We start from the raw sequence: 25,614 nt of genomic DNA, 5'->3' as shown, positions 1-25,614 counted from the left end.
CGAAAAACGTAATTACTTTGTGCCTTTCATGAAATAAGCTTGAGTTTCAATGTCAATTTAATGTGTTCAGATAATGAAGGAAGATCAGGCAGGTGAGAAATGTTCAAATGTAGCAAACAACTATATAATCGATACTTTTCTTAGGTTCCGTAAAAAAGTGAACTATAGTGGTGGCAAATGATAATGATTTCAGCAATATATTGCCATGTAAAACTAATATGGTATTTAAGAACCGAATGTACCTAAACTGCTTTCTTTCGACAGAGTATTTATTTGGAACTCTATACTCCCTAAAACGTGATAGAACAAGTAAATTATGCTTTTGAATGGAGAGAAGTTTGAATGGAGAGAGTAAGACAAGGGGCACTTATGGTTAAAATGACAGAAAATTTCATTTTTTGTGATTTGTTGTTGCAAAGTTTTCATGAATCGGGATCTTATATTAGTTATTTTTAAAAAATCGCAATATGTAGTGGACTATGTTAATTATTGTATAAAATTGGCATTCATTTATCTATCGACTTTTTTTTATATATAGACAAATTAACTCATACAATCAAAGCAATTGATCCGCATTTCTGAGAAAACTTGGATTGTTGTAATGTGTCTTAATTCGTGATCAAAATAAATCCGAAACGGGACGAATTTAATGGATATATAATTTCCCCGTTCTATTTCTATGGCGCCTTAGAAGGTGATAACGAAAGATGGAAATATAAAGTACCGTGGATAGATATTGCCCTTGTTCTTACTACAAGTCGTTCATTCTTTTTAGTGTACCATTATCGACATTGTACTCTAACGACAGCAATATAAGATGATTATTATTTTATGATATTTTCAAACATATTTTCATCCCAATATTTTAGTTAGATTAAAATTTCAAATGTGAATTTTCTCAAGCACGTTGAAGTTTTTTGATCAATTATTTGTTAATCGATTTTGCTAAATTTATCGACTTTCAGACTTCACATAAATTCACAAAGACTGATAAAACTCTATCCCAGAATAAAATATTGATCACGTATTTTAAGTGCATAAAATGCACGTTTTGGGAATATATTGTAGTTTTGTGACGTTGATTGCACAGACGTCGGCGTATGAGAACACAATACATATAACAATATTCACACGAAGATCTGTTTAAGTATGGATGTTGTCGACACATAAACTTACATCATAGCATTCTTATAATATATTTAGCCCAATGGTGTGTATAGGTATTTTCGAATTGCGAATACTTTTTAGATTAGGCAGGATCAATAGCTATCACCACATTGTCAGAGTATGAACGAGAAATACACAGGATATGTAAAACTAACAAACATAGGGAGAAAAATAGTTTTATGGCTAAGAAAGCGAGTACTTAGAATATTGTTTGTATTAGATTTAAACTAAAAAGTCAAGCGAGCATTCTATTCCACATGTACGGCGAAAGCCTTTGTAGAAAGGGATTTGTCAATGATTCCACGATTTTTTTTATTGAAACTCTTCAGTGATTTTTCATTGATTTCGGTGCTTTTTCAAACAAATGAATTTCTTTTAAACGTCAGGATTGGTTTGGTTGAGTTTATGAAGTGAAAGAGGAATTTTTGTAAATGAATAAGAATATATTCCGAACCTAATTTATATTTTGTGACAATCGTTCCATTGGAACTTGACTAGTAAACAAGCATTACTTATTGAAATGAATGTTCTTTGAATTATTCATTGCAGATTAAATCCGTTGATAATTAATTTTTAGTAGCTTATTTATATCAAATTTTGTGTCAATTAGCTAGTTTTGTTCAATACAACTTCTAGACGTGTTTTTTGTGATACCGTATTGAAGAAAGCTAAAGAAAAGATATTCACAATGGCGCACATGGCTTGGTCGAATTGGGAAAATAAAGATGAATGTAAGTATTTTTATCGATTATTTGTCATGTTTATTCCTAGGCCTATCAATTCAACACACTCATTTCTTTTACTTTCAATGGTTATGGCATTACCACAAATATTTGTGACATGGTACAGCAGACTTAAGTGAGTTTGAAGTGGACCATTGAAATGCTTTGCTAACCTGTAGTTGTTCGTGCTCATGTTCGAGAAAACTACTGAACCAATGGTTTTCTAGTTTTCTTGAACATGAATGGTTTTGACAAATAACCGGCCTCTAGAGATCATGTCAAAGACCCATCAGACCACAAGATTCGCCACTTCAACTAAAGCAAAAGTGCCGTGGAATGATTTGGGAGATTTTAGCCATCCACAATGATGAATTGCTGGACGATGTGCACTGTTATAAAATACAAGATGACAAAAATCAGGTTAAAATAAAAAATGAAATAAAAGTTATCCATGGCGATATGAGAGTCCTGTACACGGACCGGATTGTACCGGCTTCAAAATAGCTGGAGGATGAGAAAAAGAGAAAACACTGCAAATCATATAGGCTATGGTGCTCCTCTGCCTCGCGTCGAGTTATCAGTCAAGATCTAATGAATTTTGGCAATCAAAAGCAAGCTCACTGTTTACGGGTGGGCAAGGTTTTTGAACCCAGGGCCATAAAATTTGCCCATCCACATTGGCGGGCCATGTAAGTGTGACGTAAAAGTTACATTATATGAACAATATTCACAGTGTTACAAGAGCAGACGTGGAAAGCAATAGGCCTCGTGCCGAAACTAAATTGAATCGCAAATTTACCAAATTCCTAGTTATTTTTAGCTGAAACATCAAAATTTGGTTTTAGTTTAGGTATGGCAGCATTAGGCAGTCCAGATTGAATTACTCAACTGGCCGGATTTGGCCCGCGGGCCGTAGTTTGTTCATGCCAGTTAAACCAACAAACCTCAAACGACAAACTGTCGATGTCCTCTCAATCAGTTCGGCGGAATTGAATATTTATCCTGCCTGTTGATTCTACAAATCGAAGGTCGGATCGTACGTTCATCGCTATTGGTTTTCCATTTTGAAGACGTCTGAAGGGTCGGTCTGTGTGTGAGTTATCCTTACGCATATTTGAATGGGCCCCCAATGCTGCAATGCATGAACATTTCTGGCGGATAGCGCGATAAACTACCCTATCCGCCAGACTAGGGTTAGTTCGGATACCTATAATTTTTACTATCCGGATAACGGATATATCCGGGTATTCCATATTTTAACTATCCGGTTGACCGGATAGTTACTGCTAATTTTAAAGATCCGATTTCGCAAGATTTTTACGGCGAATTGATCAAAAACCACCACACAGTTCTATTGTTAATAGCTCAAATTTGCAAGATCGCAAAAATACGAATAAAAACTGATATTATTTGTGCAGCTTACTACGTATTTTCATATATGCAGAATGCGGTGGCATTTTATAGTAGAAGTGCTTTAATTTCAACGTATGTCGACGCAATCGAGAGATACGTTGAACAGAGTTATTATGGAAAGACATTTTAAAATGCTCGAATCAGCCACAAATTGGTTATTTTGCGCAATAGAAAAATTTAAGAAGTTGAAAACATGCACATTACATGCATTCGTAAACCAAAAATTTAGAAATGCTACACAGATCACATAGATTACGAAGTATTGGGAATTAAGTCATGGCTTGTTCCAGCATGAAATGCGTTCCTTCAATACACGCAATAAACTAAAAGCCACACCTGACCAAAAAGCCACAAACCCACACCCACACATTCAATGCTTTTCAACCTAATTGGTGGCTAAATATGGGCAGAGTAGTGTGAATAGAAGGTGTTATTATATGCTCTGGAGTCTGGGAGATGTCAAGACGCCACTCAACAAAAAATATAAAAATTACTAATGCGCATATACATTATTTATATTCCTCTATTATCCGGTTAACCGTCACAATATTATCCGGATATCAGATAGTAAAATACCTCTCGGTTAATCGGTTATCCGGATAACCGCTATCCGGATAATCCAACTCTACGCCAGACATCGGTAGAATGAGACAACCGATTGGATACCGGTACCGGTACTTATTTGTAAGAATATTTGGTTTCGGTGATTAGACTTATACAAATTTGTTTTGGTGGGAGGCAGCACCGGTGGGTGTGCCAGTGACGTCATAGGTATTGCCGCCGTATACGGCTCATTCTTAATTCAGTAATTGCGTTTTCAGGATAATATGTGCGTTTGGCTTCCCCGACAGATCATTTAGATTTTTGAGGTACCGGGACGTTGAACTATATTATATTAATAACAAATAGACTAGAGTGTTCAGTTTTTCAAATGATAATCTAACATGGAATTCGCACAAAAATCCATTGTGCCGTTGTAGCATACGGTAACTGAACTGAACACAGTTCCGCAGTTTGAACTGCTGAGGTACGGTACCGGTACCGTACGGTATCCGCGAACATTCAACAGTTTCTGTCAATGTCAGAATGTGGCAGAAAGGAGATGTTGTTAATTCTGAAACAGCGGTAGCAGCATATACCAGTATACATATATCTGGATATAGTGAAATTATTGTACCTCATTATTTCAATATTTGAATGAATTAATTGATAACAATTGATGAACACATCACCAAACTCTGAAACTTATGAATTCAGTTGAATTAGAAGCATTGTAATTTGAAATTAAACAACGGATATACAAAATGTCATACCAGAAATCTCCCGCAAGAAGGGAACCGGAAAAATCTGAAGGATTTTTTTCATTAACACTTGGACGCAAGAAAAAGCAACGAGATTCTGGTATATTCAGATATTGGATGGAACTTTATCATACATTGGCAATTCTTTGTCAGATCATATAAAGATTGGTGTTGCCGCTCCCCTTTTCTATTGTAGATTTCTAGGTTCTTTGTTATCGAATCAAATATAAATTAATTTTTGTTAAATTATAAAGACCTGTGTTGCTATTTCTATTTCAAATTTTCAATGTACTAATGCCACAAATTACCCAATTACAGAATAGTGTCACCAAGTAATTGGTTGATTTGTAGTTGATATTGAATCAAATATAAAGCCACAAATTGTAATTTTTATGTGGCCATATTTTGATCATACAAATCTTATTATCAACTGTCATCAAAAGTATATTTTTAATCATAACTTTGTCAACTTGGCCTTTGGCGAGTAAAAACATTGTTATAATTGTGGTATCTTAAATTACTTTTGTTAAAATCGTTAGAATTTTTACTCCTTCCTTTTTTCGAAACTATTTTAATGTGAGTGTGTACTCTAACTTTTGATTTTCTCTTGCAGTAAATGCATTGGACATAGAAGCTCGAGATGCAATTGATGGAGGTACAGTCACACAAGAGATTGATCCTTCGAGTTTCCATTTAGAAGAAGGAGAAGAGAGATCTATGATCGATCAAAAATCAAGAGAAGCTAAAGATGTTGTGGATCTTGAGCGGGTGTGAATTGAATTTCATTAGAGTTGTACAGGGTGACCTAAAAACAGAACACATAAATTTCTTAATAAATACTTTAAAAAAATTATTTAATTTTGTTTAATTTAGTCCTAATAGTATGTGCGTGTGATTGACAACTCTGGATTCGTTACATTACTCACTCACTTTATGTGTGAATATTAAAAAAACTACATAATATATCATTATTCTTATTTAATTTTTTGTTTAATATACTACTGTTAATATATTGATTATAATGGTTGATGAAAACCCTGTCAAAGGACATTACCTAATTATTAATCTTGACAGCTCATGTTTGCTAATAGGTAAATTATATAGATAAAAAAAATTTCAGTAGGTCTAGTCTGGTAGTATTTCCGGCTGTTTCATCTGTTTGAACAAACCCTATTCCATCTGTTCTCCTCCAAGGGGGCCACAACGCAGTCAGAGAAGGCCACAATGCTAGACGCAAAACTCATTTTACTTTTCACTTTACAAGAAAACCTCGCGTTCTTCCTAGTTTCATTGCTCGATAAGGTTATTTCGCAGAGTGTTTTCACTTTGCTGAGTATAAATTGTTTGAACATATTGGGATTTGAAATCTACCAATCAAGATAACACTATAAATATCACTGATTTAATAAACAGGAAAGCCATGAGCCATAAAAGGTTGGAAACCACTGCCTTACTCTGATTGCTTCTGTTTTAGGTTCTCATGGAATGGATTGATGATGTTCTTGTCGAACAAAGAATTATTGTTAAAAATATACAAGAAGATTTGTTTGATGGACAAGTTTTGCAGAAACTTTTAGAAAAACTTGGTGATGTCAAGTTACAGGTTGGCTTGACTTTTTTCTATTATCGTTCTATTTCTTTACTCCTGCCAAACCTATCTCAATCTTGCTCATATTGAGTGTAAAAATTACTCACTGTTTTAATGAGATAGCTAGTCAATTACAACGGGGAGTTTTTCTGTAATATAATTTTTAATACCTTTCCAAGATAAATTCAAATTTAGACATGACATTGTTTCTGTATACCTATACAACAAAAATATGATATTGTACTACGAAACATTTAGGTTCCGGAAGTTACGCAAACAGCTCAAGGACAAAAAGATAAACTCAGGGCAGTTCTAGATAAAGTCAGTCAACAACTACAAATACAAAGCTGGAATGAAACTAAATGGAGTGTTGATAGTAAGTATTTTACAATGTAATTTTTTTTAGGACACACACAAGCATAATCCAAGAAAATAAAATTTAAATTTTAGCTCGCATTTTTGTTAATTATAATTATCAAGACTGCTTTCTGAAAATGATTATGATCGGAACATTCTGTGTCATCAGTTTTTTTTGACTTATCTCAATAGGATAGGATTTTCATATTTTAAAGGGAAAGAGTGAAGCCTATAAGACAGCTTAATTATATTGTTAATTATGACATCTCATCCAGTTACTAGCCCACTACACACTTGATTATCTTGTAAGGATTCAAAACCACACCATGCCATTTCCATGACTATAGACAAGCTCTTTCGAGACATATTTTACCTAAAATTTTTTGGTACTCCCGAAGTATGTGTGCCAGGTTGAGGTTGGGCCATAATTTTATTTCGATTTTCCTTATTTTAGTGCTATTACGAGTTCGAGGAATGTCTGTGTTAGCCGAGTAAATATCCCCCTGCCCATAGGTTTCAGTCCCTTCACATAACTTGATGTAAAATAGGCGAACAAAATTGGTGACCTCCATATTGGCATACATACTTCTCGAGCGCCAATTTTTTTAATTCAGTGTTTTTCTGAAATCATTACTGCTGTGTTTATGACTTTTCACCTTTTTCAGGTATCCATTCAAAGAATCTTATTGCAATACTTCATTTACTAGTAGCACTTGCTGCCCATTATAAAGCACCGATACGATTGCCAGAAGATGTTCATATTAAAGTATGTTGTTTTTATATGCTGCTTATGTATCATTATTCTATTATTATTTGTGTATTTGGCTGTGATATATTTTAATTCTAGCTTGATAAATCAAGTCCTTAATTGTAAATTATGCAATTCCAACTTCTGCAGATAAATACCCTTTCATGTGATCATTACTTACATTTATCAAATCTTATTTTTATCCCATAATCATTTTTGAAATAAGGAATCTTCAGTATTCATGACATTTTTATATAACAATTTAAATGTCAATTGTTTTTGTCCGTCTGTTATAAGGTTGTAGATGTATTTGTATATCATCAGGTCAATACTTGATATTTATGGACTCATTAACTTTCTTTTTTGTCTGTCTTCAATTATTCTTAAACGATTGAAACACTTTTCTTTAGGTTGTTGTTGTCAAGAAAGTTGGTGGAAAGTTAGAACACAGAATGGTTGAGGAGCAAATCACTTCTACCATGGAGTAAGTTGAATTGTAAAATGTATCTAATTATTTCAATTGCTTTGTAATAAATTACGATATGTTATAAATAATGAATTGAAATATAGGTATCATTCGTTATAATCGAGTGATGTTTTTGTCCTGTGAAAGAAAAGTTTGCCTAATTGACAAAATAGCCCTCTGTTTTATTGCAGTACTAAACTAATATGTTGTTAAAATTATTTTCCTCACATGCAAGACAGGACTAGATCTTTATATTACAAACACCCTATTGATCTGGGTGGAATGAATCATTAGAAAAATTATTGAAATTCAATCATTTGGATTTTTTCATTCTCTACAATTTGGCCTGATTAACATACAATGTCAAAGGTTCCAGGCTCAAATTGCTTATTCAAGCAAAGCAAACATTTTTTTAACAATTGAATATTTGTTTCTAATTAGTTCATATTGTTTTACAGCCAAATGACAGGAGGCAAATTTGGTAAGAGACTTTTTATTGCCCTTGGCTTTTTTTGCAATGTCCTTCAGCTATATGAAACATTGTAAAAGTTAAATCTTAAATCTCATTTCCGAACTGGAGCGGAATTGCTCCCCAGGGAGAAATTTTTCTTTGTACCTGCTGTGGTATCAGTAATATTATTCTTTAGTTCTTAATTATTACTATAATGCTTATTCATGCACACATTGGACCAGTCAAAAGCGAGACTGCGACTTGCGCATAACACTAGCTAAATTAAATTAAACAAAGTACTTTCCATGATTCCATATATACAGAGGGAGGAATGATGAGTTTCAAAATAGGCAAAGTAGGGAATTTAATGAATAAGGTTGGAGCCACCGATCTTAGAGATCTGTTCATATTTTTAATGCATATATATTACAAAATATGATTTTTCTCGGGGAATCGCAGATTGGACAAGAACAGAAGTTTGTTAGAATACTCCATTCATATATATTAAATTGTTATTGAATACGAATGTTTGATGAATTGGTACTTGCATTCAGCTTTTAGGACCATGTTAAATTAATAGCTCAACTAACATCAAAATGCCAATGAATTTATTTTCAGAACGAGATGCCTTTGATACCCTATTTGATCATGCACCCGACAAACTAAATATAGTAAAAAGATCTCTCATAGAATTTGCAAATCGTCATTTGGACAAACTCAACCTCGCTGTCACAGATTTAGACACACAGGTATGAAAACAAATATATTCTGTATCACAGATCTTAAGGCGTAAATATGAACTCATATGAACTTATGCGTATTGCATTATTTTAGGTTGAATTATGATTGGGTAAATGTTGACCATCAGGTCCTGATTATTCATATTTTACTTTGCAATCTCTTGTGAACTGCCAATTTACATCTGTTTTTAGTTTGCTGATGGAGTATATCTTGTTCTATTGATGGGCATGCTGGAGGGATACTTTGTTCCTTTACATAGTTTCAACCTCACGCCAGAATCATTTGACCATAAAGTCCACAATGTAAAATTCGCTTTTGAACTTATGACTGATGCAGGACTGCCAACACCGAAAGCAAGACCAGAAGGTATTGATTTAGCTTTCGGCGAACTAATTCAACACTAACAATATGAAAATAGTTTGATTCAAAGATGTATGTTAAGGCATATGAGATGAAAGCGTATTTCTAGAATATGCATATTTTATAATTATCAGTTGTGTTATAATGTGTTTATACACATCATTAAACAGATAAAGTAATGAAGTATAGAGGTTTAGGTTAAGTTAGGTAAGGAATATTTTTTCGCATCGGATTGTGTGAATATATATTTAGTTGACGTAGGCTACTTAGCTATGGTATGTCAGTTGCACCATGTACCTTAAGGCATAAAGAGTCTATATATACACAGACAGACAGAAAGAAAGAAAAAACTTGTATGAATAAAGAAAACTTTTCACTCAAAGTTAACTAATCCTTGAAAATTTTGAGAACACAAAATATGCATATTAAAATTCTAATGAAATTATCTATCTAAAATTTAATATCACATGCGGTACAGTAGTCATATTTTCTTCATACATCTTTCAGCAGTTCACTAACTTGCTTCAAGCAGACATTCATTAAAATATATATTGAATCGTAACAATATTTCCAACATGATTTTGCATTCACAAGCCTACATTCTGTGTTGATGATTCACAAACCATGCAAACAGAAAGCAGATTATTTCCTGCTGTCTTTTGAACCGATATGACCTCGCAATCATGATATGAGCACCAGTGAGCTGTTTTGTACACAGTTAGGAATACACAGTTTAAAAATAGTGTGTTGTATAATGCTTCATTCTGATGGACAGTTTTGGAAAGTAGAGAATATCATCAAGGTTTAGGAATTGTAAGTTTCGTTGTTTTTTTCAAGTTTTCAAGCATCAGTTCTTCGGATTAGCAGTGTATATCATTGTGAGAAGAACATTGTCATAGGTGTTTTATGAAGGTTACAGATTAAAACATAACCATGAATAAAAGCTGGGGGATAGTATAAGGTTGTTTTTATGCAGTTCTAGCAAGTTTCTGATGGGAAGTCATGTTAGAAGAATGGACATTTTATCGTGCTTATATCAACTCAGGTGGGATTTTAAAAGTCAGGTAGGAGATATATAATCGCTGTGAAATTTCTGTCTAGATTTAGATTCTCAAGAATATAGGTCTAGCTTTCACTTCTGTACCAGATAAATATTTATTTTGTATATCTGTGTAGCATAGATTAGACATTGTTTAGTAGAGTTTAGACATAGATGTAAATGTGCCAAGAATCAATTATTGGGGCTCCCGAAGTATGCGAACCAAGATGGCGGACATCGGAATGTAATGTGTACTAGGTTAGGGTTAGGCCATAATTTTAGGAATAAATACCACGGGAGGCTCTTGGCTAGTCTTCGAACTGATAATAGGACTAAAATAAGGGAAATTGGAAAAAAATTATCGCCTAACCCTAACCTGTTACCCATGTTACGTTCCGAGTCCGCCATCTTGGTTCGCATACTTCGGGAGCACCTTCATTTTAGTAACATGATTTATCAACACAGGTATAAGTTTTTGACCCGTCTCTCATTTTCACTTACAGATGTGGCAAACTGTGACTTGAAGTCAACATTGAGAGTTTTATACAACTTATTCACAAAGTATAAGAAAAACTGAAGATCATTTGTGATGTGGAAAATATGTCTCCGCATGAACTTTTGTGATGCTGGCTGAATAACCTATATTAAAATCATAAATCAGCCAGGGAAATGGGTTATCATATCAGTATTAAAAGTATAATACCTTTTTGAAGGTGTGACAAATGTTTTTGGATGATCTGTTACATTTGGTACATGCATGATATCTTCCTTGCCTTGAACAATTTTAGTGTATGGCTGATCTTGATATCGGTAAGTGCAAAGTTTAAAAGTATTTAAACTTGATTATCAACATTAATCTACTAAATTATCTACTATTAATTCTAAATTCTTAATAATTTGGTTTCGCAAAACCAAAAATTTCTATAGAAGATATATAATAGTTGTTTCACTGTTGAAACGCCTGGTTGGGCTGGTTTGCTAAAATAACTTTTTTGATGCAAACTCTTTTCTTGCTCCCAATCAAATTTGTACCAGGCAGTGTTCCCTCTAAGGTGTGGGCGTGTGCGCACGCACACAGCTTTCAGAGGCTGCGCACACGCATGGATTTACTGCGCACAGACGTATTTCGATGTAATGTAACAATGTTCTTTTTTCACCCTTTATTTGAATTCAAATAAAACCATCTGTTACAATCAATTTCATTTACTATTTTCCATGTATGTTCATTGTTATCTACTGATAACATATAGCCTTCACTAAAGCATTTACAATCTATAGAAAAACTTATTGAATAACCAAAATTTTCTTAAGCCCACTTGTTACCCGGTTAGAACGCCAAAATTTCTTCATTGGTTTTTGCACAAATATTAGTCATTTCCAAAAAAGTGCGCACACACCAAAATTTCTGCGCACACATACTACAAAAATTGGGTATACAAAAAACCGGGTATTAGTGTAAGGCCATAATTTTACTTCGTTTTTCCCATTTTTAGTTCTATTACGAGTTGGGGGACTGCCTATGTTTTAGCCAATTTAATATATCCCTGCCCTTAGGTTGCAGACCCTTTACACAACTTGATGTAAAATAGGTGTACGAAATTAGATACCTCCCTATTGGTACACATACTACTGGAGCGCTGTTGCTGGAATAAACTTTTCAAGATGTGATAAATCGGATTGGGTCTTTATGAGAAAGACTGATAAAATTGTTTCTACTGGAAATATTATCACCCACTGCTAACAAACATCTGTAATATGACCAACAAAATTGGTTCCATTCCTTCAAAAGGAAACATCTATACATATATAAATATATTTATACTTTTTGTAATATTGCGTTTGCAGTGCTTTACCTTGTATTATGATTTGAGTATTCAGAATAACCGCTCATTAGATTCAATTGCTGTTGTAAATTGTTTGCTTGCTCTGCCAAAATTGTACACGATCAAATTCAAGCGCAGATTTGTGTGACTAAATTTCTATATAAATTCTCATCCATTACAAAACCAATATTTTGAACTGGAGAATGATTCATTCTCACATTTATAATATGAATCGATATTTAGTAAGTACATTCAAGGATACCTTCTATATCTAGACTCAAGAACTATCTCCGATTATGTAGTTTGTAACAACTTGTAAATATGGTATCTATGAATTAATATATAATTCCATTCATTCTGTTTAGCCACATTCATAATATACCAAACATTACTAATTACGCTTTTGCACTATATACTGAATTTCCATTTTTCACAATAAAAGCATTGTATTTTTCCTTTTTACTTCATGAATAAAGTTAATAACTATTTTAAGAAAAGTTGTCACATTTTGTAGAGGCGTTTTGTAGCGAGACGTCGTTTTCGCTTTGGTTGATGGAGGATAAATGTCTTGTACTCAAAACTTGTCCTGATGCTTATCGGACTTTGTCATCTTTGTCGAGGACGTTTTAAGCAACATAGCAGTGTACTAGCGATTCCCCGCAGTTCTTTCAATCTGTAAAAATAGTTGAGATTAATTATCGTCATTCCAGTTGTAAAACACTACCTGATTTAAATATTTTCCCCCGTCTGATTTGTAGACTATACAGAATAAGTCGTAACGCCTGAGTTGCACCGTTTCTCTTTGCAGGTTGACCCGAAAATCAAATGGAACCCATAAATTTTTCAGTTATTATTTTGAAATTTGAGTAAATTATTTAATTTTTTATACTTGAATCGTATGATGACACTGAAAAGTTTGAAAAATCTAGGACGCTCTGTACAAAAGTTATGTTCTTTCTAGAATATATTCCAATTCCTTCCAGGGCGATAAAAGTTTCGCTTTCGTAGAAGTCATTAGGAAATTTATGGGTTCTGTTTTGAGGGCCATTTGTCGAATACTGGCACAATTTTTTCTACAAGTCCCTTCGACTGGAATTTACACAGCCGTGGTTGTTTTGCTCTGTGTCTCAAAACAGTCACATTTTAGTGACACTTGTCCCCCTTTGTAACACATTTGTCAAACTTGACCGCATATGACACTGTTTTGAGGTAGGTAGATGCCGGCGTATATTGCGGGGATAAGGGTTTAAGTTAGCATATGCGATTGGATTCATCTCATGTTCTGGGTTAAGATATACATAATACCTTGTAAGCAGTAGTGCGATTAAGCCGGTTCGCACCGGTTCTATAGAACCGTCTCACGGAATTTTATGAGATCAGCGAACCGGTTAGCATTACATGACCTTTTGTAACAGAACCTCCTGAAAATTCGACATTTGTACGATGGAACCAGCTGACAAAAAATTTGAATCCCACCTCTGCTTGCAAGGTTTGAGTTAATATATGGAGTGTAACTTAAGTGGACAGTGCATTTTTGAGACGCCGCGCATTGCTTACATTGGCTACAATTTGATAATATTGTTATCATCAGTCCTAAACATGTTTTGCAATACGTCTAGTCACTTGTGTCTCTTAATGCGGTACCTTCTTACAATCCAGCGTGGTGGTGCTTAATCCGGCGCGGGGCCTGGAACCATGTTGCAATTTGTATAACTAGGTATCAGTGTTTAGTTTAGACTCAATTGAGCACGTTGATGATCATCATCGCCCGCGTAAATCTTAGTAGTCACTTTTCAATTTACCTTATTGCGTATACAACAGGATTAGCTGCTGAATTTAGTAAAGTTAATAGTGCCAGAAACGCAAATACTTTCTTCATGTCTTTGTTAATGTTCATGAGAAGATCCAGAATCATGAAAGTCAATGATGGCACCCAGCAAATGATAAGTATACCTGTGTGTAGATAAAAAAAAAAGTAGGGTAGCAGAAGTTTGAGTATGCAGATCATGAGTTTTTGGATTGTGCTTATTAGTAGCCAAGATCGAGAAACATATTTTTGCCTTTTCTCTGTGTGTATAAATTGAGCTATAGGCAGAGTCCACTGCATGAGTGTCGACACAACACAAACTACTGATCCTTCTAAGCTTATTTCAAAAACAAGAATGGAAACGACGAATTCTACCGGATTGCCGGATCATACCGGATTGTGCTTATTAGAGTTGTGGATTAATCTGCCTCGTGGATCATTGCAGCGACATCACCACGATAAAAATTTAAAACTAAGTTGCCAGTACCTATCTCACACTCACCTAGAATTAATATTAGTGTCTGTATAATCTGCATCTGATGTCTGTTTCTTTTGAAGTCAAACCTGCTTGACCTTCTTTTTGCTGGCTTGATTGGCGATATTGTGGGTTTGCTATCTGAATCCAATCTAAACAAGAACAACGACATAATAAGAAAACGGCCCACATCAGCATTTCGTATCAAAAAATCGAATCGAATTGTAAACGATTTCCGAATCTATGGTAATATGTGTATTTTCCCTTTGATTTCTCTGTTTGTCAGGGAAGATGGAGGAATTTGCTATTTTGTTTCTCCGTTTGTCTATATCAAGTTTCAATAACATAACTAACCCGCTTTCTGCTGTAGGGGGTGTTGAATTTTCAGTATTTCCATAGAACAAAAAACCTCTAAAACTCGTTGCTCTTTCTTTTTCTCTTTTAAAAGCACTGAATTCTTCGTCATTTTCCTCCTCAACGATCAAAACGAAACGAAAACTTTCTTTGCGAAGTTCGTAGCATCTTGACCCGCTTCTGCTTTTCTCTAAAGAATTATCCCGCGGGTTACAGTTCACCATTTCGAGTTCGTAAAGACTTGATTCTTGGCTGGATTTGCTTTCAGTTTTACAAGGACAGTTGTTGAGTCCAGGTAGTATTTTTGTCCGTCTTCCTGACTGAATATCGGGCTTCGTTGGCGCATTCAGATTTGTTGTGATTCGATGATTAGCTGGCATCTTTATTGGGGTATTTTTTGTTCTGGGCCAAGTCGATGATGGATAGTTTAAATATTTTTTCTGTTTTGATGCCACAGCACAGTTATGTTTGTAATGTTTCCATACAACAGTAAATATATAAATGTACATGCTTGTTACGAACACAAGGAGAGACACTGAAAAATGGAGATATCCCATTGAGTAATTATTATGAAGGTATTCGCTATTTAACATGATACCTTAGATACTGATTTTTAATTTGACGAATGTGACATTTTCCGTAATATCTCTGGAGTACGACGTTGGTTCACATCACTTATGATTATTAAGATTCTCTTCCATTATTAAGCTGACTATATGATGACAGTGCGGGTTTGGGTATTCGTGTTTGATTTGTGACATCACATTTTTTGCGATAATATAAACTGATATTATCTCACCAATAAAAATAACATAAAACGTCAGGTATCCTCGAGATATCCCCGGATACAGCTGTGAACAACCATGTTTTGGAAATCCTTGACATCCAAATGAGCATCTCCATCCCGCTACAGGCAGAGAGGAAACTAGAATCGAAATTGCCCACATCAGAACAACAGCGAAAACACATCGTTTTCTTGTGGCTACGGAATGATATTCGAATGGCTTGACCACTGCAATAAATCTGAAAACATGATATAAAAAAAAACTTTGAAAGTGGAAAACTTCTACTTTTGTTTTAAACAAGTGAGACAGTAATATTTCAAGTCTTCATGGCCAGTTGATGAGACAATGAAAATTGGTGCAAACTTATTCGATTCAGTACTTCTGAAAATTTGTAACTAATTAATTTTTGATGATCAACCTAATTTTACATCTAAAACCTATAATAAGATCGATAATCTGGCACCTGTCAACAGCAGTAAGTACCAAACTTCCAACAGAAGCAGTGAAACATGTGGTCACCATCATTAGTTGGATGAGATATCCTTGGAGTTTCCTGTCGTTCGTCTTAAGTAACTGATACAATTCTGTAACTGTACTGTTTCGTGGAATATCATCTGTTCCTTGTTCATCATTTGTCAGATGAAATCCTGAAAATTCAATAACTTATTTTAAATATAGATAAATGATAAATAGAGATGAATATAAAAAGCTTATCGTATGTATATTTTGACTGAGGATTAGAGATGGGCATTTCCGAATATTTGATCGTGTCAGAATAAAATCGAATATTTTTTCGAATCGAATCTCGAATACCTGGAAGATATGTAATTGTATCTGATTTTTACCTTAATGGAATCTTCGGACACATAAGCTACTGAAAACACGTTATCCATGAATCGGAAAGTTTGTTGAGTGTTTCACACAATCATCGATAATCATGTTTCATCGATAACTCAATCGGAAGAAAAGAGTCATATAAATGTTAGAATTGCATTTTAAAAATATGGTTTAAATAAGAGAAAAAATGAGGGATTGACCTCGATTTTGTGCGAATAAAAAAAATGGCGGCGATTCGAAATTCTCGTCTGGAACGATTCGAATTATTCACTGTTCGATTCGAAATACCCATCCCTACTGAAGATGATCCAATCAATTAGAATCTTCAGAATGGTGTGCCATGTTGTTTGGTAGCTAACTTAAATCAACTATTTTTTATAAAAGACAACGATATTACCTCAAAAACGTTACATAAATATTTCTTTTTGCTTTCTTATACACTCATACACGTTACAGACAAAGAAACAATATCAAATTCAAGATTTAACTTACTTAGAAATATAGAAAGAAACACAATTGCCGCTAGAAGATCCGCAACCGCCATGCTGAATACAAAGATATAGACGGAATTGTGTCGCAAATTTTTCGCGCGAATAATTGAACAAATTACAAGGAAGTTCATGCAGATGACAACGAGTCCGATTGCTCCAGCGCACCATACCACGCTGAGTCTAAGTGCAGGATCTTTGATGAGAACTTGGAATTGCCCCAAAACTTCTTTTTCCCAAGATTTACAGAGGTCTGAAATTGAAATAACAATATGATGAATGAAATAATTCCTCTGAGATATACTCAAGGCAAAGAGTTGGATTAGAAAGAGGCATGCAACAAGCTAATTTACTGAATTCTATACTGACATGAATTTCTTTTGGCACCAGTGCTTACTCATTGTGACTTTTATCTGTGATCTTGCTATTGTTTTTTTACTGCTACAATCTAAGGTTACAGTAACTTACCTTGGGTAGTTGCAGCTATGAAACCCTTCATACTTTCACGGTAAATGTGTACAAATGTGGTCTAAGTCAGATATTTTTTGTCACAAATTATCCGACGCAACAACTACTATCGTAAGTCTTGCCGACCCACACACTCACCGCTAATACCACATACATCCAATTCTACAGCGGCCTAGCTTGCCTTCTAGATTTAGTATTGAACGCAAATGAAGTAGCTCTTCAACGAATTAACAGTACGTAGAGATGCTGTTTGTGAGTTGAGTACTTAGGCATACCACTATCTGGCCGAACACTCATTGTCAGGTATTCCAGTCTTGTCAAGTGGACGCTTGTCACGAGAACAATGCTACTTTTGGTTTGTGGAATTTTTATTTCTCGCTCAATAATTAGCCCTAGCCTCAGTTCTTATTGAAGTCTGATACAATTTATCATCATGTGACAGTAAGAGGAATACCTTTGAAATTACAATTTGAATTCGAGTTTACTTTTGTATATCGTATAAAAAGCGGTGTAACTTCAAATAAAACTTGACATATAGCTTCCTCTCAGAGTCTAAGGCCTGAACTGTGGGAAATTGTCGAAAAAAAGTCTGTCATGAGCACACCGAACAAGATTGGCATCGATCAAAATCTCAAATGATTGGTATCCCCACATGTTTATTTGACAGTTGGACACAAAGGGAACATATTGTTTGTTTTGTTGTTGTTCTTGAAAAAAACTACTGGACCAATTGCTTTTTCAGTGGTGAACGATTGTATTTTTGCTAGAAGGTTGTTACTTTTATTTTACTTTAACGTCATCAAAAATTGCGCATCTTGTGGCGGTTCCGTGTTCGCGATGGTCGTAAACACTGCTGGACCGGTCTACTATAACAGATTGAACACCCGTACGACTTTGTTTTTGATTTTGTGTCCATATATCTGAGCATTGTCTATTGTGCATGTTGATGGACTGGAAGTACTGAAGGAAGCGATAAGATACATATTACGATCGGGCGAAAGTTTCTGAAACAAAACAACTCAACCAGTGTAATTTTAAACTGCGCGGTGAAGGTTCTAAATTCTAAACGGAAAGAAGCAAAATAAATGTGTGAAAATAATCGCAGTTGTAAACTAGGGATTAAACTTAGTTCCATAGCATTGTTCCGCAATTTTAGAATTAGAATAAGAGCCTAGAATTACGTTTTAAAAACTTATAGCTTAGTTTCTCCGCACTATTGGTCTCCTCTTGGACTTACCTGCTGTTCCACCCCGTTGGGAGAGCAAACTTCAAGTTCGGTTCGTTTTCACAAAATGGTTGGCTGTGAGGCGTAGTCCTGTATTTTCCCGAATAATTGGACACGTTTAGTGGCCATAACGATCGTTTCAATATTATGTTGTTGTTGTTCTTTGACACGTTTTTAAAAAATCGCTTTTCTCTTCGAATACTGAACCAATTGCTTTGAAATTTTCAGTGGTTAAAGATTAATTTCTTCGCTAGAAGGCTATTACTTTTATTTATTTCAAAATTTTGCGTGAATTCTATGAAATTTGATATTTCGTCTAAAATTTTGCTGTATTATTTTTTATCCATGGGAACACGGATTTTAGTCAGTGTCATGACTGGCTGTACGTTTTGATTCTGCAAAATTCTTGCTACTGGAAATTCAGAACTTTTTTGAGGGTACCGGTAGCGTCAAAGGTACCGGTAAAGACTGATTCGCTCTGGTCTAACGTGTCCATATATTTGTGCGTAGCTCTCTTGTTTTAATTAGCAAAGATGGTCCTAGTCAGCTGGAAAACTTCCTACTCTAAAACTCATCGACACCTATGCAATTAATCTGATGGATAACAAGTTCGATTATTTATTTCATTATTTGCACAAGATAATCTAGACACATCGATTTATACTTTTCCAGAGTTGGAGTTGTTTGGCCAATAACCTTTGCCTTGTCATCCCATTTTCTGACATTGACTGCTGTTTGAAAGTAAGGCAGTTGTTCAAATTCCCTCGCTTCCTTTTCGCTCATTGGTCCGTCTTGTCCAATCAATGTTCGTTTGCTGCATTCTGATAGATCTATATATTTAATTTGATAATTAGGGTATGGGTTTTCATATATCATGCAAATGTCGGCTTCCTTGTCGTAGCTTTGCTGTAGAATAGGTGTGGACAAGGTTTTTGGACCCGGTAAAAGTTACATTTTATGAACAATATTTACAGTGTTACAAAAACAAAAGTGAAAAATGATGCCAAGACTAAATCCAATCGCAATTACAACAATTTTTTAGGCTATTTTTAGCAAAAACATCAAAATTTGGTTTTAGTTTGGTTGTGGCAGCATTAGGCGGGCCAGATTAAATTGCCCAACGGGCCTGCTTTGGTCCGCGGGCCGTAGTTTGCTTACCAGTAACAGTAAGTGCCGATCGACTCCACCATGACTGCTAATCTACTCTTATTAGCGTGGGTTTAGTCGTCAGGAATAGGTTCTTCTTAGTGATGTCAACATTTCGAACCGAATACATTTGAAATAAGTGCTGAAGTAACACGGCAGTTAAGTCAATTACTACGACATAGGCCGGCCTACTTGCAGCATTGAAAAGTCAACTATAAGTTCAATCTTTATTGTCTTACCGTCATGGTATTCCTTTACTCGACACACAAGATATCTTTTAGCGTTGACGTGATACTTAGCAGGCGATGCAATCGAGTTCGGAAAATTTTTTTCGATTAGGAACTGGTGGCCAGTCTGGAAGTAAATTGAAGCTGCTAACGCTTCTCTTTTTATAATCACCAATAAAGATATCAGGGGAAAGAGAATAAATGATACCAACAAGTAGATATATATTGGGAATATTTTTACCCCTGCCAGCCAGAGTATTTTTCTTTAAATCTCAGCACTCGACCGGAGCGAGTTGACTTGTTCGATCTTTGTATGACAAGCTTATATTATGATTAAAAATAAATATAATCGGATGTGTATGATCGCTGAAAATGACTGAATGTTTATGCTGAAATTCTATTGAAATATTGTTCTTTTTGTTTCTGATAAATTTTTGCCATAGAAGATGTATCAAATTTCAATTTTAACTTATATCATTATTCGTTGGGATTCTGCAATGAAATTTCATTTTAACAAATTCCCACGTTGTGAGCGTTACCTCGTTATGTTTTCCAACAATGTACTTCCAGTTTTCTTCCGGCATATGACTCTGTTCCACTTCTAGAACGTGCCCAATATCATGAAAGAATGCACCAAGAATTACCTGAAATGCCGTAAGTGTATCATATCAATGAAAAAACATGATAAAATAAAACTGTTTATTTATTTTTGGGCGCGGGAAACTATACTTTGAACAAAAATATTTCCAAATGTTGAAAATATTATTGTGATGTTTTGCATGTTTTCAAAATACATTCATGCTCAAGTTGTGAGTTTGTCATATTCATTTCCTGATAAAATACGTGGTTGATCGATTAGGTTTGGTTATGTATCTTTGTCGTTTTTCGAGAATATCCTAAAATTTACTTCTGACTCTTGCGTATTGACATCGCATATTTTAACGTAGGGAATTTCCACTCTCACACAACCATTCACAGATTTATCTGCTGTAACTCACTTCTTCTGATGCTCCATGTTCTTCAGCTAGTTTGGCAATTTGCAATGAATGCTCAAGCAATGTTATTTCCTCTCCATCATATTTCACATTTGCGTACCTATAGTTATAAAACACAGTGCAATGCTTCAAATTTCCTAATTTTAAAGGCTGGTGGTAAAAGTTTGTGAATGTGAATTGTGATATCTATTTTATAGATAACGCGATGTGTAGTGTTCGTTTTTTGGCTCAACCTGATTTAAAATGCGGATGCTGCTATATAGAGACCACAACTAAACACAACTGAATTAATGTAAATGAAATTTGAGGCCGAACCACTACTTGCAAGGTGCAATAGGGCTAAAGTGGTATTGTTTGGTTAGTTGTACAACTACCTAATCACTTAAAAACTAAAGACTTGTTACTCACTTTTCATATTTTTCAAATACATCTTCAACCAACCTTTCAATATCTTCGAAGCGCATCGCAGTTTTGTTTCTGATAGGTGTCTAGAGTCTAGACCGGAAAATAGTATATTGAACGGTTACATATCACACATGGTTTGATGTAGCTTCATTTTATTTCATTTATGCAAGAATAAATAAGCGACTTCTGTTAACTTATATTTGCGGTAACAATACCGTAGCGTAAGATAAGACGAAATAAAGGCAAAGCACTCCGCGGTAACGATGTCTGCTAATTTCGTAGTCTTTCAGTGCAACTCTTTGACCTTTGACATATTTTTCTGTCCAAAATGGTTATTCGCAAAGTCTTGTAACGCCATACCGGTACTGATAACTGGACATGAACACACAGTTAAAGTTGCTGGCTGACATGTACTTCATCCCCTACGAAATACTGCGTATTCATGTTTTCCATATTACCTGGACTGTGACCACAGCTTACAACAAGAACTGAATTCGCGAAGCAAGCCCATCCATTTGTTTACATGAAATTCGCTCTGTAAACATAGCCGATATTTAAATGTGCAAACATCGCATTTTTAATAGGTTGTCATTACTGCTGTTCGATGCTAATCACCGAGCTCATGTTTTCACCACGACGAGCGATTACGCCAGATTACTGGGGACACCTAATGGATGTATGATATGATGTGATTCCTCATCCGTAAGTATGGAAGGTGGAGCCGCATTCTACTGCTTTTTACAGCATGGTTGTCGGGGAAAATATCCATTTTGCTCACAACTCCTTATGTATTTAGAAATTTGACTCCGATCTTCAAATGGTGGCTGACGGAAACCCGACTCCAGACTCCAAACTTCGCATTTGAAAGATGAATGATAATGGGCGCATATATTATAGGTTCGCGCGCAATGTTTCAACTTTGAGTCGTAACCTTTTTTTAATTCGTAATACAGAGACTTATAATATATCACATCCGTTTTGTTTTCGGTTTTCTTTTCATTTTCATTATTTTAACAAACGTTCAGCAAAAACTGTGGTTGTGCCACCCCGTTAATTGACATCTTATCCAATGAATGATGTGGCCAAATCATTCAATGATTTAAAAGCGATCAAATCTTACATTATTGAAATCATCTTGTGAATTTTTTTATTGAGCGTACAGGACTTACTGTTTCAGTATGGGGGATATCTTATCCGGAAGTGAATGCAACTTATTGCGGTATTTTGCGTATTGCAAGTTTTCATCCATGTGCGGTATATAAACCAGGGGTTCCCAAACTGGGATACATGTATCCCAGGAGATACATCTCGACTTTTCAAGGGGTACATTCGATTAAGTGTGTTGATATTCTTTCCATCACTTCTAATCTGCTTTAAAATATTTTTTATCGCCTGATATTGATAACTTAAAAACCTGAGTTAAAGAACTTCTAAGGAAGTCACATTTTCATCAGAGTAGAAACTGTAACTACAACTACCAAGTCTACTTTGCAGTTCACATGACTTATTTTGTCCAATCACAGCATGCAAGCCAATTTGGGGGTGCACGAGCGAATCTTAAATTGCCCAATGGTTACCGATGAACAAAAAGTAATAGGAATCCCTGGTATAAACAGTGTTGTGTTCTGTATATTATTCCGTAAAAATTTTAAATAAGATTGCTACTTTCTATCGCAGTTCAGATCAATTGAAAGGCTTCGATGTATCTTTATTAATGGAATGGAATAAAATTTACCTGAATAAAATACCGTTTTGCAACCTGACAAAATTGGTACAACAGTATCATCACACGCCAACGGCCCACGACAAGCCTTTAAGATATTGAAAATGAATAACTGATTTCCTACTCGTTGCAACGGAATTTTACTCTAACATTCCGTGCGCCGTCAATGGGTATGACTCACTTTATTTAGATTTGCCTATATCCGATGTCTTTCTTGACCCTGTATGCGCTCGCAATTGATTTAATGGACGGTACTGAATTTTGTACAAAATATAAGCTATTGTATTGGATATCGCAATTTGTCATGCGAATATTTCGAAGTGTTGTGTTGCTATGTAGCGGGTGATTTTTTCTGGATAAAACAATTATGTAGATTTTTAAACTTTTCAAGTGTAATCTTGAGAGTCCATTTTTAGGTTCATTTGACCAATGTGATTCTCTCCTTCGAAATAAATATGACAATAGTATCAAAACAAAAAATACAATCAAATCATTGTTTGAGTCTTGCGAGATTTCATGATATTTAAAAAGACACTACATTTTGCAAAAGATACGTCGGAGGCGATGAGATATAGCATTCGCGACTACAAACTACAGCGCCAGTATCCACGTGTTTTTTTATGGTTTTAAAAGGGTTAAAATATATAAACGCCCTTACGGCGTCGGCGACCAGACCAACTTAAAAGTAATTGGCTACGGTTTCAGTCTTGCGTCACAACATTGGAATTCAATATATTTTCAACACCCTTAATGGAAAAATACTTGTAAAATACTATACCGAAATCGTATTCTCAAACTTTTGAGACTATTTCAATTTGGCACCGAGTATTCTAAATTGAAGACAATTATATTATAATATATATGTGTCTACCTATTCAATATGAATAATGCTCTGGAAGAGAATTATCTTGATGACTTATCCTTGGTTCTAGGAAAATGTGTTACTGTGTATTTAAAGTATGATTATTGCTAAATTTAGTTAAATTGGCCACTAAATTTGAATTTAGATTTACTCAAATGTTGATGAAGTTCGATATTTTTGAGATTATGCAGTCAAATAAAAAAAGTTCATTTAAAATGAATAGCCACTCTAAAAAGATTGTAAAATTATACTAAAGCTGGTAGCAGAAACTTTTTTGCCAAACTGTAATATTTACATGCATTCTATTACTCGAGAAATGTTTACATATGTGCCTCTTGTAATTTTCCATTAGAGATATTCCCATTATTACTCGTTCATCGATGTCCCGCATTGAAATCCGCCACTCAAAGCATTAATAATGGGAAATTTCATTAATATAATGCGCATGGGAAAACATAAGTACGAAGGTTTATCTGACGTCACGCTGTTTGAAATATATTTTTAATATGAAAAGCATCTAATCCAATTGTTGAAGATTTAAGTTTTTTTGAATGACATCCCGCTGATGTTTAATAGAATATCTTGTTATTTGTGGAGATTCTAAGCAATACTTGACGTCACGTCACGAAATAAACAACGTATTCTACAGTACAACAGCCTGGGATTACTGTAATCGCATTCGATTGACAAGTTTTTTCAACAGTATCGTACTAAAACTTGAAGTTTTCACTATGTTGCTCCAAGAAATGATCATTTGTTCAAATTTCAATAAAATTATTCAATACTATGACGGGCATACTGAGACTGATAAATAATGCAGAAACAAGTCTGTTTATGTTTTTTCGTTCATCTGGATTCTCAATTTATTTCATCAAATAGCAGGTGATTATATTATTTGTTGGAACATTAGAGGAAGGACGTCAAGCTTACTGCAATTGTGTTAGTTTCTATATTCACAGTTCCTGGTGATATTTTTGAAGGCGTTCTGGAGGATTGTCCAGCTAAAAGTTTCCCGCGGAACCTGGTGATTTCGCACTGATTCAACAAGAAATATGATTGGATAGTCGTGAGAAGCAAAGGGGGCGGCGTTTTTAGCTTTTGAAATATTCCCCCAAATGGGCATTACCGTGCATTCAAGGCTTCCAATCATCATCTTTTAAAGTTTGGTCTTTACAAACTATATTGAGTTAAGCAGTCACATGAACACATGTTTCAAATTCACATTGACTAATTGAATTGTCGTAATCTTATTCAACTTGATTTAATATTACCTTCAATATTTTCTATGAATGCGAATTCTGAATGTTTTTCGCGTTATAACATCATTGGTCTTTTGCGCCATTAATCAATTCGAAATAAAAATTCTATACATACTACACAATATTTACATGTAAATAAATATACGAATAAAATAATCATAATAATAAGTAACCCTAAATAATTCTGCCCGTAGAAAACAAATTCCATAACGGTCCATGTTACTAAGCCTTATCCTCAAAGTCAGTCCCAATTTAAGTTTTTTAGCTTTGGTAAACGGATTCCGTAGTTCTCAAATCGATACTGACTCCTGCAGATTAAATTTACTATTTATCCCACAAAATAAAAACGATCAAATCAGGCAAAATATTGCGCGCGCGGTTA

General features: G+C 34.8%; 3 protein-coding genes across 4 annotated transcripts; 1 reads left to right on the top strand and 2 right to left on the bottom strand.

Annotated features, from left to right (window-relative positions):
- Positions 1-1,733: 1,733 nt before the first annotated feature.
- On the top strand, positions 1,734-11,596 carry LOC120331670 (beta-parvin-like). Of its 2 annotated transcripts, none has more exons than XM_078113667.1 (10): positions 1,734-1,898; positions 5,217-5,371; positions 6,078-6,206; positions 6,450-6,567; positions 7,214-7,314; positions 7,707-7,780; positions 8,221-8,243; positions 8,832-8,962; positions 9,146-9,320; positions 10,857-11,596. In XM_078113667.1, the coding sequence occupies exons 1-10, from the start codon at positions 1,856-1,858 to the stop codon at positions 10,928-10,930; spliced, it is 1,023 nt and encodes a 340-aa protein (XP_077969793.1). In that variant the 5' UTR covers positions 1,734-1,855; the 3' UTR covers positions 10,931-11,596. The 2 variants fall into 2 exon arrangements, with proteins under 2 accessions (XP_077969793.1, XP_039254727.1); XM_039398793.2 differs by lacking the exon at positions 1,734-1,898 and adding an exon at positions 4,460-4,703.
- A 1,186-nt stretch (positions 11,597-12,782) lies between these two features.
- On the bottom strand, positions 12,783-17,818 carry LOC120331389 (cannabinoid receptor 1-like). The gene is made up of 8 exons (XM_039398459.2): positions 17,391-17,818; positions 16,927-17,175; positions 16,061-16,244; positions 15,612-15,835; positions 14,813-15,347; positions 14,486-14,610; positions 13,979-14,129; positions 12,783-12,849 (listed from the first exon to the last, which is right to left on the bottom strand). Exons 1-8 carry the CDS (start codon positions 17,419-17,421, stop codon positions 12,783-12,785), a joined length of 1,566 nt encoding a protein of 521 aa, XP_039254393.2. The 5' UTR covers positions 17,422-17,818.
- A 1,390-nt stretch (positions 17,819-19,208) lies between these two features.
- LOC120331588 (2-amino-1-hydroxyethylphosphonate dioxygenase (glycine-forming)-like) lies at positions 19,209-21,942 on the bottom strand. The gene is made up of 6 exons (XM_039398685.2): positions 21,847-21,942; positions 21,392-21,478; positions 20,987-21,083; positions 20,528-20,632; positions 20,001-20,115; positions 19,209-19,445 (listed from the first exon to the last, which is right to left on the bottom strand). Exons 2-6 carry the CDS (start codon positions 21,445-21,447, stop codon positions 19,234-19,236), a joined length of 585 nt encoding a protein of 194 aa, XP_039254619.2. The 5' UTR covers positions 21,448-21,478; positions 21,847-21,942; the 3' UTR covers positions 19,209-19,233.
- Positions 21,943-25,614: the final 3,672 nt, after the last annotated feature.

Source organism: Styela clava, chromosome 6, assembly GCF_964204865.1.
Source record: "Styela clava chromosome 6, kaStyClav1.hap1.2, whole genome shotgun sequence".
NCBI lineage: Eukaryota > Metazoa > Chordata > Ascidiacea > Stolidobranchia > Styelidae > Styela > Styela clava.
This window is presented reverse-complemented; position numbering and strand designations above follow the sequence as displayed.

Coding starts and splice junctions, on each gene's coding strand:
- LOC120331670 (XM_039398793.2), top strand. CDS start 4,607: ATGTCATACCAGAAATCTCCCGCAAGAAGGGAACCGGAAAAATCTGAA. Junction 8,963..9,145: donor TCACAGATTTAGACACACAG/GTATGAAAACAA, acceptor ATCTGTTTTTAG/TTTGCTGATGGAGTATATCT. Junction 9,321..10,856: donor ACCGAAAGCAAGACCAGAAG/GTATTGATTTAG, acceptor TTTCACTTACAG/ATGTGGCAAACTGTGACTTG.
- LOC120331389 (XM_039398459.2), bottom strand. CDS start 17,421: ATGAAGGGTTTCATAGCTGCAACTACCCAAG. Junction 17,176..17,390: donor CATAGCTGCAACTACCCAAG/GTAAGTTACTGT, acceptor TTTCAATTTCAG/ACCTCTGTAAATCTTGGGAA. Junction 14,611..14,812: donor CCCCCTACAGCAGAAAGCGG/GTTAGTTATGTT, acceptor GTTCTTGTTTAG/ATTGGATTCAGATAGCAAAC.
- LOC120331588 (XM_039398685.2), bottom strand. CDS start 21,447: ATGCGCTTCGAAGATATTGAAAGGTTGGTTGAAGATGTATTTGAAAAA. Junction 20,633..20,986: donor AACATGGAGCATCAGAAGAA/GTGAGTTACAGC, acceptor ACGGCATTTCAG/GTAATTCTTGGTGCATTCTT. Junction 19,446..20,000: donor AGTAAAGGAATACCATGACG/GTAAGACAATAA, acceptor TTAAATATATAG/ATCTATCAGAATGCAGCAAA.